This window comes from Mixophyes fleayi, chromosome 7 (genome assembly GCF_038048845.1).
Source record: "Mixophyes fleayi isolate aMixFle1 chromosome 7, aMixFle1.hap1, whole genome shotgun sequence".
Lineage (NCBI taxonomy): Eukaryota > Metazoa > Chordata > Amphibia > Anura > Limnodynastidae > Mixophyes > Mixophyes fleayi.
The window spans coordinates 28,795,298-28,814,574 of record NC_134408.1 but is presented as its reverse complement, the minus strand read 5'-3'; the positions used below and the strand labels follow the sequence as shown (position 1 = coordinate 28,814,574).

The 19,277-nt window shown below is 38.4% G+C and overlaps 1 protein-coding gene across 1 annotated transcript; it reads left to right on the top strand.

The window, feature by feature from the left end:
* Positions 1 to 3,234: 3,234 nt before the first annotated feature.
* On the top strand, positions 3,235 to 18,675 carry LOC142098656 (chemerin-like receptor 1). The gene is made up of 2 exons (XM_075181481.1): positions 3,235 to 3,301; positions 17,137 to 18,675. The coding sequence occupies exon 2, from the start codon at positions 17,146 to 17,148 to the stop codon at positions 18,226 to 18,228; it is 1,083 nt and encodes a 360-aa protein (XP_075037582.1). The 5' UTR covers positions 3,235 to 3,301; positions 17,137 to 17,145; the 3' UTR covers positions 18,229 to 18,675.
* The last annotated feature ends 602 nt before the right edge of the window (positions 18,676 to 19,277 follow it).

Sequence of the window (19,277 nt, the reverse complement as noted above, 5' to 3'; positions counted from 1 at the left end):
ATAATTTTAGTCAAATGAAGTGAATGCATTACTATTAAACAGCGTGATTAATGTGAGGTATTAGTGTTGCAGTGACAGTACAATATACATGCTGTACACTGTACCTAATAAGGCGTTAATAGTTAAGGTGCAAAAGGGTTTCTTGGTTACATATGGGGCATAGGTCAAAAGAGAGAAAAGAAGTTAATCGGTAGGTGCACTGTGGATAAAGCAGACTCAAACGAAACGCGCGTCGGCGTCCTCGCTGTCAGCAGGAAATATAACTTCTAGATTGGCAGCTTGTATAATACTTCAATAAAACCACAATTAGTTTGGAGATATTATGTAGGTAGATAGCAATACACTCCCCGTTTTTGCTAGGAGACACTATAACCCTAATATATGGGCTAACAAGATAGTGTTTTCATCGCAGTGAAACTTTGTGCAACACTCAGCTGATTCTATTTGAGAATGGGCTTAATGAAGGGAGGTTTCACTGTGTTCTGAGATATAAATATCACCGAACAATAGATGATCATAACTAGTGGTGATATTATTAATCTACCTAAGCATAAGTCCACATATTTTGAAGGTTATATATGCAGACAGCATTTGTTTTTTAGTTGATTTTAACATATTTCGCTTATTTTAATATTAAAAATAAAAGTTATATTTTATTAAATATCAAATTTACATATTAGAAGCCACAGTGCACCTACCGATTAACTTCTTTTCTCTCTTTTGACCTATGTACAATAAGTTAAGGTGGCACCCCATATCGATACAATTTTGATACATGGAATATATTGGGCAGTAAGCTTCTAAAAATATGATTTAGTGCGACAGTGCCTTTTGTTTCTACATATGGGGCAGTCAGATAACATTGTCAATGTGCAATACATAAACAATTAAGACATACATAATAATGTAGTAATAATGTTCCAAATAAACCTAAGTTTCAGGGGCCTCGGGCATTTGGGGGGCCCTTGAAACTGCTTTTTTTTTTTCTTCTTTATAACTGTAGTGCAGCTGGCGGCATTATTCAACGGACCAGGTGGGCGTCCCCGCCCCTGGCTCCGACTGTCAGCTGGTCAAGGAGAATGGCAGGCAGCTAACAGCAAATGTTATGCTGTTAGCTGCTTGCTGTCACTGTAGTGCTTCCGAAGCGCACAGTAATCTCCTTTCTGAGGAGATCTCCTGAGAGTGAGACTATGAGTCATAGTCTTACGATATCTCCTCAGTAAGGAGATTACTGCCCGCCGCGGACGCACTACAAGGTGTGACGGAAGAACGCCTGCAGCCAGGATGGATCAGGAATAGGAGGTAAGCGGGGGGGGGGGGGGGGGGGGGGGGGGCTCACAAGGAGGGAGGGGCCAAACAGTGCCCTTAATCCGTCCCTGTGTTCCGTGTGTATTCATCTAGAATATGATGTAAAGGTATTATGATAATAGCGAGTAGTCTTCATAATGACGGCATACGCTGCCCTCTACAGTCACTAATGAGCATAATTAAAGCTATACACACACATATATGTTCTGGGTTAATTTATATGTAAGTATATCTGATGTACGCCTGCTGTACACATGGCAGATATACCTCTAATACAGAGCCGGACACATGATTTGATTTCCATATTGTGGATGAATCACAATGCAAATTTAAAAGAGACACAGGGAAAAACTCTTTCCCCCATCATGTGATCAATGATCTGAGACTGATTTTATATCACTGTGCATTAATTTGTTTGGCTAGATTCTGCCTTTTGGAAGTAGAAATGTTTTGGTAGTTTTATAAGAGTTTTTTTTAATGAATGTATCACTAAATAATTATTATACAAGGTGGCAACCTTGCCACTTTAAAGTAAACAAGAAGGCTCAACTCAGCCACAGACAGTGCTTGTAAATTATGCAATTGTGCTTGGAAGGGGCAAACCTCTGTTTGTACAAAGTGGCACAAAATAGTCCAATTGTGTATCAATCTATTCAACAGTAGCAAAGAAAAGTTATGCAAAAGTTCTGATAGTAAAGTAAAACAGCTGAACTATGAAGTGTACACCGCCTTTCAAGTACATAAATTAGAGGCTACATAAATGTGTGCTCTTGACAGTGGATTGTTGAGCGTGACTGCTCTGCTCCTGTCTTGTAGGAGAGCGCTACCAACTCAGAGAGAAGTGAGACCCCAAACCAGAATAACACACATCATCATCATCATTTATTTATATTGCGCCACTGATTCCGCAGCGCTGTACAGAGAACTCATTCACATCAGTCCCTGCCCCATTGGAGCTTACAGTCTAAATTCCTAACATACACACACACAGACAGACTAGGGTAAATTTTTGATAGCAGCCAATAAACCTACTAGTATGGTTTTTTGGAGTGTGGGAGGAAACCGGAGCACCCGGAGGAAACCCACGCAAACACGGGGAGAACACACAAACTCCACACAGATTAGGCCATGGTTGGGAATTGAACTCATTACCCCAGTGCTGTGAGGCAGAAGTGCTAACCACTTCACCACTGTGCTGCCCACAGACTACAGACTTAGAGATGGGTGGAGCAAGGAAAGGGTTGGACATCAAGATAAACACAGGGACAATCCGTTTAAACTTTTTAACAATGAAGCCTGAATAGGAGCATTTTTGAAAGCAGCTTTTTATGAGCCAGTAAAAAAAATCCTCAGATATATGGGGGTAAATGTATCAAGCTGAGAGTTTTCCGGCGGATTTGAAAGGTGGAGATGTTGCCTACAGCAACCAATCAGATTCTAACTGTCATTTTGTAGAATGTACTAAATAAATGATAACTAGAATCTGATTGGTTTTTCAAACCCGCCAGAAAACTCTCAGCTTGATACATTTACCCCCTGATGTGAATCCATATCAGTAAAGTCTATGGAATCTGCTGTTTGCTGGCACGCTAGTTATTTCCAAATCTTCTAATGCTCACTATTGTTGCACGTGGTAGTTTCACCTAGCAGATAATAAATGGGCTTCACTCCACTAGAACTTCCTTGTGCGGCCCTTGAAGCAAACTGTCTGCCACAAAGAAGAATCAGTGTGCAGCACTGAGCATTGTGGAGTGTTCTGTTGGCTTTGCCCCCCCCCCTCCCATCGTAATGAGATTTGAAAAACAGTGTGACAATAGTTACCTCATTATATCATACATATCTTATCTTTTATATTTCGTCTAACTCTGCGATTGGTTATAAAATTGCACAATACTCTTTCAAGTTGTTCTTTGTAAGAAATACTTCCCTCTCTGTAAGACATACATATAAACATTGACTGAAACCCTTGTAACATCTCCATTGGTTATCTGCAGTAAGTATATGTTAGCGTTTTCATGAATATGGTTCTTTTGATTTAAAACTTGCAACTATATATGATATGCTCTGGGTAACTGCAAGTTTGCACATAGTAAATGACCTCCAGTATGTCAGTAACATCCTAGTTATTCATTCTTGCTGCCTTTATAGTCTCCTTACTGTTTTTTATATACATTGTATGCTCATTTCCAATATTGAATAGAGTATTTTTTTATTCTTCTAAATGTGAACAATTACAATTTATCAAGCTTTGTGTTATCTGAATTGCATGTGATATGAATACAGTACTGTTTAGCAATCTTTCATTTTGATCCATGATAACTGTAATGTAGTTTTAATGTGGCGTGAGGCAAGTTCTATGCCTAAAGATTACATCTCCTTGTTTATTACAGAATTTACTATTTTTAAGTTTTTTTTCAGTTGTAATTCTGTTTTACTCTTTTTCCTATTTGTATAGTTTAACTATGTGTAAATGGTGGTGATTAGTACAGCCAAAAATGTGAATCAATTTTAAAAAATTATGGCATATGTTGTAGCAAACCACGTTCCTATCACTGTGCCATAGCTTTAAAAAAAGTGTCAATAAATATAGCCATATTGTTTGATATTGATATTTTGCAATTGCAAAACACATTTATGTAGTTAGAACATCTTATAAAATTAAAGATTATTATGATTTGATGTCTATTGTCCACCATGTATAAATTGAATAACCACCCCTGAAGCTTGCTCTCCTTCCCGGTACCAATATAGTGAGGTTCTCTTTCTCCGGATCTCCCGTTACTTTATTGGATAGGGTCTGTTCTGCAGTTTTCCAATCAGATGCCACTTGTGCAGAGACTCCTGCTGCGATAAACGTTTAACTTTCTCTTTGATCTTCCACTCCTTAACTAGCTGAAGATCCCTACCTTTCTGGTACTTTTGGGCATACTGAATTTGAGTTCTTCTTTAAATTGCAGTACATATATTTGCACACCAGACTTACAAATATATGTATTTCACAATGATTCTAATTATAGAATTATTATTCAGAGTTTTAATGTTTTATTTAGTTATCCCCATAGAACTGTATGCCATCCACATACCTGTATGGGTTTCACGGGTGCCAACTAAATTTACTGACAATCAATAAAAAAATCAATAATTAAAAAACAGAGATCAGTAAAAAAAATAGGGCACTCCCTGACAGTACTAAATTTCACATAGCATTTATCATACCAAAAGTTTGGTGCCGGAATTGGGACTCCTGGATTTTGCTTATATTAGTATAAAAAACTGTGTAATTTTTTAATAAATCCTCAATCCAACAATGGTAAAGAACATAAAGTCTATCCGTCCTATTAGTAAAGATAATATCAGTGTCAAAATGTGTCAAGTTCAGTGTTATATGTCAAGTATTTAAGTTGATTTTATAATGCATTGTTAGCTGTTCATTAATGATCCATGAGGTGTATGGAAAATAGTTTTTTATTTGAGGTTAAAGCAGGGTTTCCCAAACCCAGTCCCCAGGGCTCCCTAACAGTGCAGGCTTTCCATATCTCCTTGCAGGAACACAGGTGTATTCATTACTGACTGATACATTGTAACAGATCCACAGGTGGTCCTAATTATGTCACATGTGATCCTAAAAACCTGCACTGTTGGGGAGCCCTGAGGACTGGGTTTGGGAAACCCTGGGTTAAAGTGTGTCTAAAAAAAAGTTTTTTCCACAGATTCACCTACAAGCTTTCTCTATTATGTCATAGTATTGATCCATTCTAAGTAAGTAAAAGTCTGTCTTTTTATCTGTAATCATATTTTGGCTAATGTATCTGGGTATCTTCACTGGGATAAAGTAGGCTTTGTTTGTCACTGGAGAAAAAAATATTAGCAGGTTTGTTTCTGCATTAGTAAGTTTTTTCTGATGTGTGAAAGATAACACAAAATGCCCAAAGAGGTGGTGGAAGTCTAGCATGTTATCACTTTCCTAGAGACAATGATATATTTTGCTTCTAGCTAAGAGAGTTGTTTGAGCAATCATTAGTCACAGTGAAAGTTTAACTAAATATCTCAATTTGGGGGATAGATATGAATCTATGGATCATTTTGAAATTAATTTCATGATAACTAATGGAAGTCAGTGTGTTATCTAAACAGAGAGTAGCTTGAATAATTTAAACTTTGCATTAGAAAGAACCATTTAGCCCTCCTAATTTGCTTTGTTGCATGCTCTGATATTGTTCTGATGATTAAGTATATTGTTGAACAGAAGGTGAGGGTGAATCTCTTGGGGTTATGAGCGACTCTAAGGGATTTTTCCACTCCCGATTCTGAATAGGGATATTATGGAGTTTTCATAAGTTTTAAATTGAAAAATATGAAAATATATGTTTGGCTGTAATGGGAGATTTGATCCGTATTTGTTTGTATTGAAGCAGGGGCTGGCTGGCAAAATTTTAGCCCAGGAGGGCAAGACTCGACTCCGCAGCCTTTTAGGAACATTTTACAGGACAAAATGCAGGTGGCTGAGTGACTCAACCCAATGTAGCCCACTGTGGGATGGGCCCAAGGGGCAAATGCCCCTTGCCTCCCAGCCTGCCCCTGTATGGAAGTATGCTTGAGCATGGTCATCCGTTATGTTGCCTAGCCTACATGGAACAGCTTGGTGCAATGTTTGAAATATTTGATAGAGGGAGTTCCAGTAAGATGGAAAATGTGAGAAATTGTCTGCAACCCCACTGCTGCTGCATTGGGCTTTGACAGGGATGGCAACCCCCAACTGCCAACCCCATAGCAGCAGCACTTCTTAGTTCCATGGAAGTTCCATTCCTGGGGGTAAATGTATCAAGCTGCCAGTTTCTGGTGGGTTTGAAAAGTGGAGATGTTGCCTATAGCAACCAATCAGATTCTAGCTGTCAATTTGTAGAATGTACTAAATAAGTGATAACTAGAATCTGATTGGTTGCTATAGGCAACATCTCCACTTTTCAAACCCGCCGGAAACTTGCAGCTTGATACATTTGCCCCCTGGTTGGGATCTTTGTTTACCCCCACTCACGAGAGAGAGAGTGTCTAAGCTGTAGCTGGGTGACAAGTAGGTATCAGAAAAGACATACTACCACAGTACACATCCATGCAGATGGGGGTTACTATATTATATTCATCTTGGCTGTAAAAAGTGAAAATCTTCAATAATTATTATATTTTAAATCTTCTTAGCAAGAAGCGATTTGCAAATATGTTACTATTCTTTTGTTGCTTTTGCTTCCATATTAGAAAAAACTAGGATTAGTAGAAGCTTGTAACCTTCATAATACGTTAGGTTTTCTATATGCCTCCATTAGTTTGATCTTGTCAGTGTAAATGCACAATATCAGAGGTCTAAGTCAGTTCTATGTGCTTGTACAATCAGCAAAGCAAACCCGATGTCCCGTTGCCTTTCTACCCACGCCATTAGGAGTTAGGACAAGTGTGGCATTTTCAGGTCAGCCTATTATTTTGACATTGTTATGGCTATTTTGATTTTCTATATACCTTTCCAATACATGTTTGTAGAGTTTGATTCTGGATATTGGATTGTGACTTGTACAACAATAAGATCAATGTGGATGTCCTGTAGTTCACTTTGTTGTTGGTGGAGCCTGGACTGTAATTTGTGCTATTCCAGGTTCCTTTATATCTCCAACATTGTCATCCCGTAAGGAAGAGATGATTTATGATATATATAATTTAATTTTTTTTTTAAAGGTAGATTAGTGACATGTGAAGTGGCAGACAAGGATTCTTCATTAGGAGATGATGGAGGATTCAGAGTGGTTAAAGAATTACGTTTTTTTTCCCTCTGGTGTCTGTTTTGGTGGATTGTTCATGGTGTTTAAATGACTGAAGATGCTTTTCAGTGTGTGTCTGGTTAAGACAAAAATTCTCTTTGTCAGCAGAAGCACTTGAGGTTTTATTGAGGAAGTCACAGAGATAGTTTTGGTACATCAAACATCAAAATTGCAATCAGATTTTTTGCATAATTGCAGATTCAAAGTTGTTCAGAAAAGGGAAGGCAAGTTGTGTGCATCCATACCAGAAGATCAGCTGCTGTGTAGGTTTTGCAATTGCAGTTACCCAGGAAATGCCTATATGGATGGAAAGTGTCATATGTGGTTTCTGTTCCCACAGTATGCAGCAAAAATGGGTGATGAGATGGAATATCCTGAGTATTTTGTGTTGGGGATGTCTCTTACAATGTGTACATGCTGATGACCTTTCTAGTCTGTCTCGTTTCCATGCACTCATACAGGATCTGGGTCTGAATTCTAGCTCTGACATGTGTACTACTCTAACCTGCATGCAGACATTAAATATAAATAGAACTGAACTGGATCATGATATTAAACCATAATGGCTGCAAGATATGGCCAAATATATTGAAAACAAATCTAATCAAATTGCTTCTCCCCTAAATGCACCCTTTGCTTTGCTTCTCTGTCTTGGATCACTTCTTCTCACTTACATATCCTATGTGTAGGTATATTATATGATCCCAAGTCCATTCATATTAAGCATCCCTCCATATCAAGGCTAAATATACACAGTATTCTGTAGTCCTCAATGTCCTGGCATATTAAATAGTCATATTATAGTCCCAAAGTCAAGCCATACCCTGACCATCCCAATATTAAGTCTTGTACCCCACATGTGGTGCTATATAATAAATGCCCCAAAGTCCATCCATACAAATAATCTACCCCCCTTGTTCCACATAGTTCATATATATATATAAATAATTTGAGAAGTGGTAGATGCAGGGCCATCTTTTCCATTGGGCACGATGGGCAGCTGCCCGGGGGCCCCCACGTGCAAGGGGGCCCCATAGGCATGGCTCTTAATGAGAATAAATAATCCTGCAAAAGAAAAAAACCTGCAAAAAAAACCTACAAGGGTCACTGAGCAAGTACATCTATCTATCTCTATCTCTATATATCTGTATCTGTATACATCTATATATCTATATCTAGGGGCCCTGGTGCACTGCTTTGCCCGGGGGCCCATAATGTTGTTAAGATGGCCCTGGGTAGATGGGCCTGGTAACATCTCCTAGGGTAGGTGGTGTTTATAGCAAGCGTGAGATTTCACAGACGTCCAATGGTTTCAAGTAATTGGCCTCAGACAGTTTTATTCAATAAGAAAAAGAAAAGAAAACTCCAAAATAAACACCTTGCCGTCCAGCTCTAACTAAACACTGGTCACTTCGGACTAACAAACTAGACAAAATTAAAAGTAACTTACAGGCAGATATCAGGATTTCTCTCACAGAGAATCTGCAGTCCCTGTCCCCAGGCAGTGAGAAAGTAACTGACCGAATTGAGCAGCAGCCTTTTACCAGCCTCATTTAGGTGCAACTCCTGATTACCAGCAGTAGTAGGTCTTCCAACTAGTAGCTTGGAAGACCCAATTAACAGGTCTAATGGTTGGAGGCCGCCCTCTCTCTCCATCCATAACCCCAGGACCCTTTTCCATTTTTTTCATCAAGCTTATGGCCCTTCACCAGCTCACAGATACTACAGACAAACATTCTCCTGTGGTTTTTAAAAGCAGTCAGTTATGAACCTAGGTGTAATATATATATATATATATATATATATATATATATATATATATATAGTGCTTTTTGTAAGAAAAAAGGTGCCGGAACTCACATCACGGTAGTCAATCACTGTACACACACCCACAGACGTCAGTTGTGTAACGAAACACAACGGTCGCCGCCCGCAGTAAGCGCCAATCACAAGCTGAGCAGCGCCACAAGCCGAGCAGTGCCATCACAACCAGCATGGACGAAGTGCGCATGCATCGGACTCGACACACAAGCAGCCCGCATGCACCGTTTTAATGATTTTGCCGCCAACCTGCTACGCTCGACAGGGAGATTCAACTCCATGTGGACCAGACATCAAAAGTTACTTTTAAGACTTGGGAAATCCACCGAAAAAAGGTAAAAAATTGACAAAAAAAAAGCACTGTATATATATATATATATATATATATATATATATGTATATAGTAGAACTTACTGACACCTTGTAACAATGACACTCCGCAGACATCAGACACCAACAGCTTCTTGCTTGAAATCAAACAGTGCTTTTTTGTTCACATCACAATAACAACATGCATTCTTGTCAGGATGACACCAGTAAGCAATACCTAGTTGCCTACACCTCCTGGTGACCCTAATACTAGCTATCACAATCCAGGTCTCTATCAACTGGCCGACTTGTTCAGCATCAGTCATACCAACCAGCTGAAAAAACAGGTTTAAATACACAAGACTCCTCCCTATGGTATAATTATATGATTAGACCACCTGTGTGTGTGGCTAGGTGTTTGACTGTGTAAAGATTTAACCTTGTATGTAGCTTTCCCCTGGAGACTTCCTGGGACCTCACCTGTCCCTATACAAGAGAGGTGTGGCAAATAGTCCTCTTTGCCACAATATATATATATATATACTAGTTAAAAGCCTGTTAAATGATTGAAAAAGATAAGAGTAAGATCATGTTGAACCCTATCTTTTACTGCACCCAATTTGACTTTACCACTGTGTCAGCATTGATTGAATAGTTGGTCAGATGACTGCTCAGCTACAAAATGCTTATCGTGGCAAAATTGCCAAATACTGTTCATGGGACCACAGTTTTGAGTATTAATATTTGTTTCATCAAAGTCACTGACATGAAGAATGGCGCGGCATCTTGTTCTCTGACTTTATAGGCATTGACGTGATATTACCTCTGTCCTGTTGGCTCTTCGATTATTTTCTGTGTCGAGCACTTTGGAGAGGAGTCATATTTACATGGCGATGACGATCATGTTCGCCTTGTCTTTGGTCATCAGTCATAGTTTGTCGTCTGGCTATAGCTGCCCCGCCCTTTGTCTTTTTTGCTGCTTCTTGCTGTGGAGTTACTCCCACAGCAGACATTTGCCTATTAGGTGGAAACGCAGTTACACTTTTTGCTTAAATTAATTAGTATATTCCTTTTAATCTAACACTAAGTGTAAACAATATAATAATATATATATTATTATAATATATATATATATATATATATATATATATATATATATATACATACATACAAGTTAACCCGTGCATGATACTCATGCATTCTAGTCAAATCAAGCTACTTAAGGTGTTAAAAAGGTTCTTGTCATGCATTTGGGCCATAGCCCAGGCCTCAACCACCAACCACTCCCCACTGTCACCCCCGGCAACCACCAACCACTCCCAACTGTCACTTCTCCTTCAAGAAATATATATATATTTTTTTAAATCTTTATAAACACTTTTAACAATTAACAAATTAAATGAACAAATTAAAAACATCTTAGTATACCAAATTTCAGCCCTTTCTGAATTTTTTTTCCCACACACACTAAGAATTTAGTAGGTCAGTGTATAACTCCGCCCAGCAGGTGGCGCTGCAGCTTGGTTTTATTTTTTCCACACACAGACAGACTAACACACGCCACTAGACATTTATATTATAGATATATATATATACATATATATATATATATATATATATATATATATATATATATATATAGATATATATACAATATATATAATAATATGTATATTATATATAAACAGCAAGAGGTGAGCCAATTAGGGCTCAACTCTGGCCGTTTGAACTTTTGGAGCTGCGACGAGCCAATAAAAGCTTGACGCGTCACCAAGCTACACCCACGCTTTTATTTATTATTTGCAACATGAGTGAGTCAAGTCTGTCAACAATCCACAAGCCCGAAAAGCATCAAGAGGACGAAAATACTTATTTGGCCAATCATATCATTGAGCATACCAGTGGACCTAATGGAGAAGCTACATACAAATGTGTGTAACGTGCTTGTATTGTAAAATCAAGAATATGTTACTTTGTAGTAATATGTATCAGTTCTGCGAGCCTATTTATTAAGCCTCAAACCCACACTTGCAAGTTCTGCTCCAGGAGACTGTGGAAGAGATGGGCGTGTGGGGATGGGGCTCAGCGAATCACATTTGGCCCCGCCCCTATACTGGCCACACATTTCTTTGCCAATTATAGCAGGGGGGTGGGGCCACGATGACAAGCGAATCATGTCACTAAGCCCCACCCCGCCACTTAACTGGGAGGGTGCCCTGCTCTTCCGGGGGTCCGTGAGGACTCCCAAAAATTCAGGAGTCTCCTGGACTTTTGGGAGAGTAGGCAATTATGCGTAATCCATGCAGAAATGGCTGTTTAGATTAAAGTAGAAGAAGACTCCAAAAGCCTAACAGCAACATAAAAAACATATTAGGACCGGATCATTCTGGGCCTATTTCAGTGTAGAGGCCTGGAGCTGCAGTTTCATCAGGCCCATTATTAATCCAGCCCTGCATATATAGTACATTGGAACCAAACAACTATATACCGCTCTGGGTAACTCCACTGTCCCTTGATTTATAATAAAGCAATTATTATGAAATAAACTTAAATATCAGACTACTAAAGAGAAGGTGCACCCCCACATATACAGCATACTATTGTTCAAAAAGAGGAGAAAAGAAAATGTGTGACAGGTGCATTCACTGGATAAAATGAGCTTAATATATAACCTTTATTGATATGCATTAAAACATATTGGTAAACGAGAAGTAATATGCCTTCTAAAGATTAAAAACAAAATCATTAGCGAAATAAAACAAATGAAGCTAATGAATTAGCCTCTGTTGAAGCATTAGCGAAACGCGTGTCAGGCAATATGCCACGCTCGTCACTATCTCCTACAAAACATATGTGTCAGTTGAATTGGCTATGATCAAAACCTATTAGGATAAAAGCGATTAAGCTAATTTAACATGAAAGGACTTTAGGGTCGGGTTACAGGGTCTTTGATGTACAGACTCTCCAATACCAAATATCCAGAGCTATATTCAGGCTTTGTCATGACATAATATTCTGACACCCAGCGTGTTCCTTTTTTTTATCAGAATTGGGGCATTTCAGTCTATGAACCTAGCAGAATGTTACAATGTGTCAATACTAATGCAAAAATCCGTTTTTTAATATTTGCAAATTAGCTAGTGTTCTCAGCTGTATAGCTGGGACTTAGGGGAGGTATACATACAGGGCCTCATTTAGAGTCGGACACAAAGTCCATTTTAGGCGCATCCTGCACATTCCCACTGACGGGGCATGCGCAGTAAGAAACAGGTCCCTGAAGTTCCGTCTGCTTTTCAGACACAAGTGTACACTGCGACAGCTTACGTCTCAGTACCAGGGAAAGGGTGGAACTCGGAGTTATGTAGGAATGATGTGAATAATTCAGATACTATGGGCGTCTACCGGCAAAAACTACCCTAGTCGGATCAAGACGCGACGCAGGTGGAACACACGTCAAAAAAGACTGAAAAAGTGCGGCAGGAATTAGGTGGCGCAAGTAGTTAGCTCGCTGCAGGAACTGGTCGCAGCTCAGTAGGGTATTACGAGTGGGACGCAACTGGGGTTGCATGCCACTCGTAATACCCTACCAGGCTGCGGCGCACTCCCACCCCTTCTCTTTCATATAAGTCTTAGACGCACATTGCGTCCGACTCTAAATTAGGCCCACAGTGGGCAAGCACTCATATAAGTGCTATTAAATTTATGTAATAGCACAACATTAACATATATTGATAGTTAAGTGAAAATCTTGCCCATTGATAAACTGATATAGCATTTGGTGTCGGGCTTAAGGGAAAAGCTTATGACAGCATTTGCAGACTATAAAACAATAATCAGAATACATTATCCTTCATAGCCTTATTCACATCCTATTTTGATGTACTTATCATCATTTTTATTATAGGAGTTTAGAGATATACATAAAGAACAATTTAAATATACCCATACATTTATACCTATAGCCGCGTGCCATACCAGAAATTCTGCTATTTTAACAGTTTGATTACACTTAGGTTTATTCATCCACTTTATTTTTAGTATTTCGCTAATGAATTTGTTTTTAATCTTTAGAAGGCATATTAGTTCTCATTTACCAATATGTTTTAATGCATATCAATAAAGGTTATATATTAATCTCATATTATCCAGTGAGTGTTCCTGTCACACATTTTCTTTTCTGCCTCTTTGAACAATATATAGTACATTATCTGCACATGACAGCTGCCTTTTTTGGAAGCAGCATTTTACGTGTCAGTTAAAAGCAGCAGATATCTGCTGTTAATTCATTTCAGTAAAGTCTATAAAGTCTAAAGTTTTTATCAATTTAACAGCATCACTATTATGTTTATCTTTGTGAGTATGGGGGGTGGTTATTCCCCTAAAACCTTCTTATTCTGATGAAATCTGGCCACCACAGTGAAGGATCGGATGTTGGACTGATCGCAGTGGTGTGGTCTTTTACATCCACTCCCCACTGCACTGTAATGAGATTTGAGAACACAATGCCTACCATGGCCCTATTATATAAATGCTTGTTTCCTAGAGTGGAAATGTCCTTTAAGTCATCATACTTATCATAACTTTCATGTGTAGTTTTGTAATTGGTTTTCCTCTGTAAGACATACTTCCCTCTTTCCCATATAAACATCTGTTTGTGACATAAGATCATAAGATCTCCATTTGTCATCTGCGGTGCTAATTATAGGTCAGTGTTTTCAGAGATATATTGCGTTTGTGATTTATAGCTTGCAGTGTGATATGTTTTTTTCAGTTTTTCTGTTTGTTATTAGGTGGTTGGTTGCTATGGGCAATTTAACATTTGCAATTTTACACTTAGTAAATACCCCCAATAGGCCAGTAACATCATAGCCACGCATTCTCATAGAATGCTTATTGTATTATATAATATATATACAGTGATAACTGTACTTTCTTTTTTTTTGTGTAGTGTGATGCAAGATGTATGCCTAAACATTGTATTTCTTTGTTGTATAATTGATTATGTTTAAGTTTTATAAGCAGAAATATATTTCACTGCTTTTCCAAAGTATATAGTTTATCTGTGTTAATGTTGGAAAACTAATAAGGTAAATTCATAGTTACTATGAATAACTAGTACACTCATGAATTACCGGGCCAACATCATACTTACCAACTTTAGAAAGTTGGTTTCTGGGAGAGGTGGGCATGATGGGGGGCGGGGCTCCAAAATGCGCGTCATTTTGGACCCGCCCCGTGACGTAATGATGCAAGCGCGTCATTTGACAGCGGGGGGCAGGGACAAACGCCCGATTCACCGGGAGTCGCGGCGTTTGGACCTTATTCTGCCCACTTCACTAAGAAGTGGGCACTTCCTAATGAAGTCGGCAGATCCGGGAGATTGTCACACTCTCCCGGGAGTCCGTGAGAATCTCGCAAAATGCGGGAGTCTCCCGGACATTCCGGGAGAGTTGGCAAGTATGGCCAACATACAAGTAGAACATTGTCCGCAGGGAGACTTCACTGTTATGCATAATGTGTCCCAATGAGAGGTCTGAGATAGCTACTTATATGGTTAATTAACCCATCATTATAAATAGGGTAAGAGCCCCTATCTTTCTTGTACTTGTGGGCAAGCCTGAGGCAGTATTATATTTGGAGGAAGTTAATCTTTAAATTGGAGTAAAGATCTTTGTAGACCACAATATTTTCAATGGTGGGCAACCCTAAGGTGGAATTCCACAAGTGTCATTATTTTATTTCTATATTTTTCTTCAATAATGCATAAAAGCCTTTGCAAGATTAGTCTAGATGTTATATCATACAGATAGATCCATACTGACAACAGAACATTTGAACCCATTTGTCCATGAGCGAACAGCAACCAACACATCCAATGACAGTCCTGTGTTTTATAAGTAACATGTAAAGGCAATGGCATGTTTCATAAATTATTTATAATATTCTTACCGTAGCATTGACCTATTGTATTACGATTAGAAGAACACAGTAGAGAAAGATCCAGTGTCCATTTCTTTCATATAGGACTTTACATTTTGTAAATGGAAAGCACTTGAGTTTGGTAAACACATTACATGAATTATAGATGAGCAACTAATATACTTATATTATGCATAATGCCGTACATTTGGTTCTCATGTTGGTTGCAAATGATCATATAGCAGTAAGATATTATCCCAAAACACACACTAAAAGGAAATATAGTGCAGTGCCATTAACACAATTTGTCATACGTTTCCTGAGCACACCACCACCACACATAAATAGGAGAATAAGTAAACAGACAGTAACTCACTTGCTGTGTGGTCTGATTGTTGGTCTTGACAGACAAGAACAAGGTAAGACATATATGCCTTAATAACATTTATAGTCTTTACGATTGTTTATCATCATAATGTATCATCTTAACTGGGGTGAGTGTATTAGATGCATGCATATGTAAATAGCAACTGTCATCAGTGGCCAGATGATATTTAATTAACTATATAGTTCAAGAAGTCAAAAAATGAAAAATGTATCTTGGATGAAGAGAGTGTCCAGATGCTAATGGCCCACTAGGTGGCGCTCAGTCTTTGACCAGCTGACTCCCCTTCTCACTGTCACTGCTGTCAGCTCTTCTACTAGTTTTGAGTCCTGAGTGCACTGACACTAAGCAGTGAGAGCCTAGCGAGCTCTGCCCAACATTAGCATGTTAGACACTGAATAGCAATGCCGGCACTCTGCTTATCAGATACTGTAGTGGGAAACCTTCTTCTGAATTTAACTTATATTACTATCAAGTTAGCTTATGAAATTACCTTTGTACCAATGGTACCAATTACCTTTCACCAATGTTGAAATGTGACTTTGTTAGATTTAGTAAGGAAGAAACACTTTAGTTATTTCATATACATAATTGAAGATAGCCACATACAGGTTTTGACACATAAAACTGGGTTGACTTGCCGTTTAAGGAATTGAAAATGCAATCCAATAAACTGTATAATTGATGTGAAAAAAATTACATTTCAAATTTTGTTCCAAATGTCTCTTTAGTTTTTTATTTCTTATTTATCTCTTTCTCTTTTTACATTCTGTTTTTTATTTCTATAAAAATGCCCGTACACACTGCCATTTTGCTGGCCAGTAAATTTTTTGAAGCAGAGTAAAGTTAAAATGACATTCAATTCTGATCGGGAGCTTTCAGATGTTGACTGGCAGACAATGACATCTGACAATGTTGGATGATGACTGTATCTGACTGTGCATATGGTAATTTCCAACCGCACACATAGGATTTGACTTTCACTGTACATGTGTCGTGAGGGAGGTTGGTTAAGCTGCTTGTGATATCACAGACTCTGCCCCTGTGCATGAAAGAACCCAAAATGGGCATTTCTACAATGCAAGTCTGTCAGTCTGAAAGTCACTCTCTGTCTGCTGTTGTAAAGAAGGACCTGCCTTCTAACATGGCAGTCCACTGCAGAGGAGTGAAAGTGAGCATTATGGTGATAATTATTGAAATACAAATACTCCAGTTGTTATATTTAGTTAAGCATAAAGGGTCTGAGTCATTAAGGAGATCAAAGTAAGAAAAGGAGTAACTTTGCACCTGGGCAATACCATGTTGCATTGGAGGGGGAGGTCAATTTAAAATGTGGGGACAGATTTATAGTTGGGGTAGGGTATGTCCTGAGTCAACTTTAAAATTCTGTGTAAAAATAAAGCTTTTTTTTGCCTTAATAACACTCCAGAAGTGTCATATACATTATTACATTATTCAGTTGAGTAATACACAGCCATATACAAATAATGTAAAATAGTGGCTTTACTTCCTCTTTAAGGTTCTAGCTGCTGGTTTATCAGAATGCAAGTTCAGATTCCAATGTTTATGTTCGTTTCTGTCTTTCAGGTTTTAATAATGAATACAGAACTCTCTGAAAAACTCTGTTATCTCTTCTGGGACATATTCAATATCCCCGAGCTAGGGGCCCTTTCTCACAGCGCTACCAACCCAACCGCAGTCCAGTACTCCAGCTTTGTACTGTCCATACTCACCAGTGTCATCGGATTGGTGGGCAACACTATTGTCATCATTGTCAGTGGATTCATAATGGAGAATACGAGATCTAAAATCTGGTTCCTGAACTTGGCTGTTGCTGATTTCGTCTTTCTCCTCTTCTTGCCAGTCAACGCTGTTTCTATAATGAGGGCAAGTTGGCCATTTGGATCACATGTTTGTAAAGTGTATAACTTCCTTTTCCTTGCTAATATGTATGCCAGTATTTACATCATTACAGCACTGAATATTGACCGTGCTTTGTCTGTAGCTAAACCAATATGGCACCTGAAATTTCGCTCTCGGAAAATTTGTTACAGTATCTGTGCACTTATCTGGGTATTAGCTGTGCTCTGTAGTGTTCCCGCAATAATTTACAGCGATGAATTTGAACTCGGTGAAGAGACACATTGCACTCTGTTTCCCGAAGACCTTACTTCCATTGCATATATACATGAAATCACTAATACAAGTGCGTATTTTCAGAGCATTGAACGGGAATTTTGTTCTGAGCCTTTTGAAAATCCAGACAAGTTCATACTATGGAATGAAGTGGTTTCTTCAACAATGAATCTTGTAGTTCCACTTGTAATGATTGGTTACCTTATCCCACTTTCTATTATTCTACTCTCCAATGTTATCATTGGTTTTACTGTAAAGGATTCTCAGACCGTGGCATCATCTAGACTGTACAGATTAATAGTTTCAGCAGTCATGGTATTTTTCTGTACACGGACACCGATAGTTTTAGCTCAGATAATTTTTTTAGTGGCTGCTTACACCATGAACTTTACCCTGATGTATAAAGTTATTGTATCTCTACCACTTCTATTCAGCATATCCGCTATTAACAGCTGCCTAAATCCGGTTGTGTATGTGCTAGTTGGAAAACAAGTATATAACTCGATTATTAGTTTAATAAAAAGATTTAACCCATTCACATAAAGAGATATATTTTGAAAATAAATAAACATTCCCATATTATGGTAAATTGACACCTGGGGGTAAATGTATCAAGCTGAGAGTTTTCTGGCGTGTTTGAAAAACCAATCAGATTCTAGCTATCATTTATTTATTACATTCTACAAAATGATAGCTAGAATCTGATTGGTTGCTATAGGCAACATCTCCACTTTTCAAACTCGCCGGAAAACTCTCAGCTTGATACATTTACCCCCTGGCAGCGGAACTTGCCAAATATGTGCATTAACCCAATCACACGTTTGTCTCTAGCATTTCGAATGCCAAACTGCAGGCTGACTCCACATTAGATTACCATGTGAAAGGACTCTTAAGGGTAAATCTATTAAGTGCCCATTTCTGCAAGTCGCCGGAAATCTGCGAGTTTGCAGTGAAAATTTAAAGCGGCGATGGCTTTAAAGGCAAAACAATGCCTATTGTTGTCTTTGAATTCTCTCCTGTACACTTCAAAGAAAGAAGTGCCTTGTCACTCTTCTACTTGAGATTGGTGTTTACCTGTATGCTAACCTTTTATCGAAGCTAAGTAAACATTTATTTTTATTACACATTTGTGTCTGTTGTCACTGTTTTTTTGGTATCAGTATTTCATGATTGTAAAGCCATAACCTAATTAAAACCATCATCTGAAACAACATAATAAAAGTACACAAAGCCAGTAGTGACTACACTTTGAAAAGTAGAAGTTGTATTAAACACATTAGAGCACACAATAGGAAAATATAAGTACAGATAAAACACCAATTATCCCACCTTGGGTATTGATGTGTATAATGTGCTGGGCAGGTATAATGTGTTGATCCTACATGAGTATAATTTCTGTGTGTCAATATTCACTTCTAACACTACCCTATAACAACATGTCAAACACTTTAACAAAGCGAACTGTTTAATATCTGCTCGAGTGCCTGTCTCAATCAGTTGGACATATTTTTTTCCAATATTCTTCAATAGGAAGCAACCCAACAGTTTGCAATAAATGGGAGAAACAGCGGGTGGGTTTGAAAAGTCATCAT

Bases quoted from the DNA above. Each gene is read 5' to 3' on its own strand.
- LOC142098656 (XM_075181481.1), top strand. From the start codon at position 17,146: ATGAATACAGAACTCTCTGAAAAACTCTGTTATCTCTTCTGGGACATA.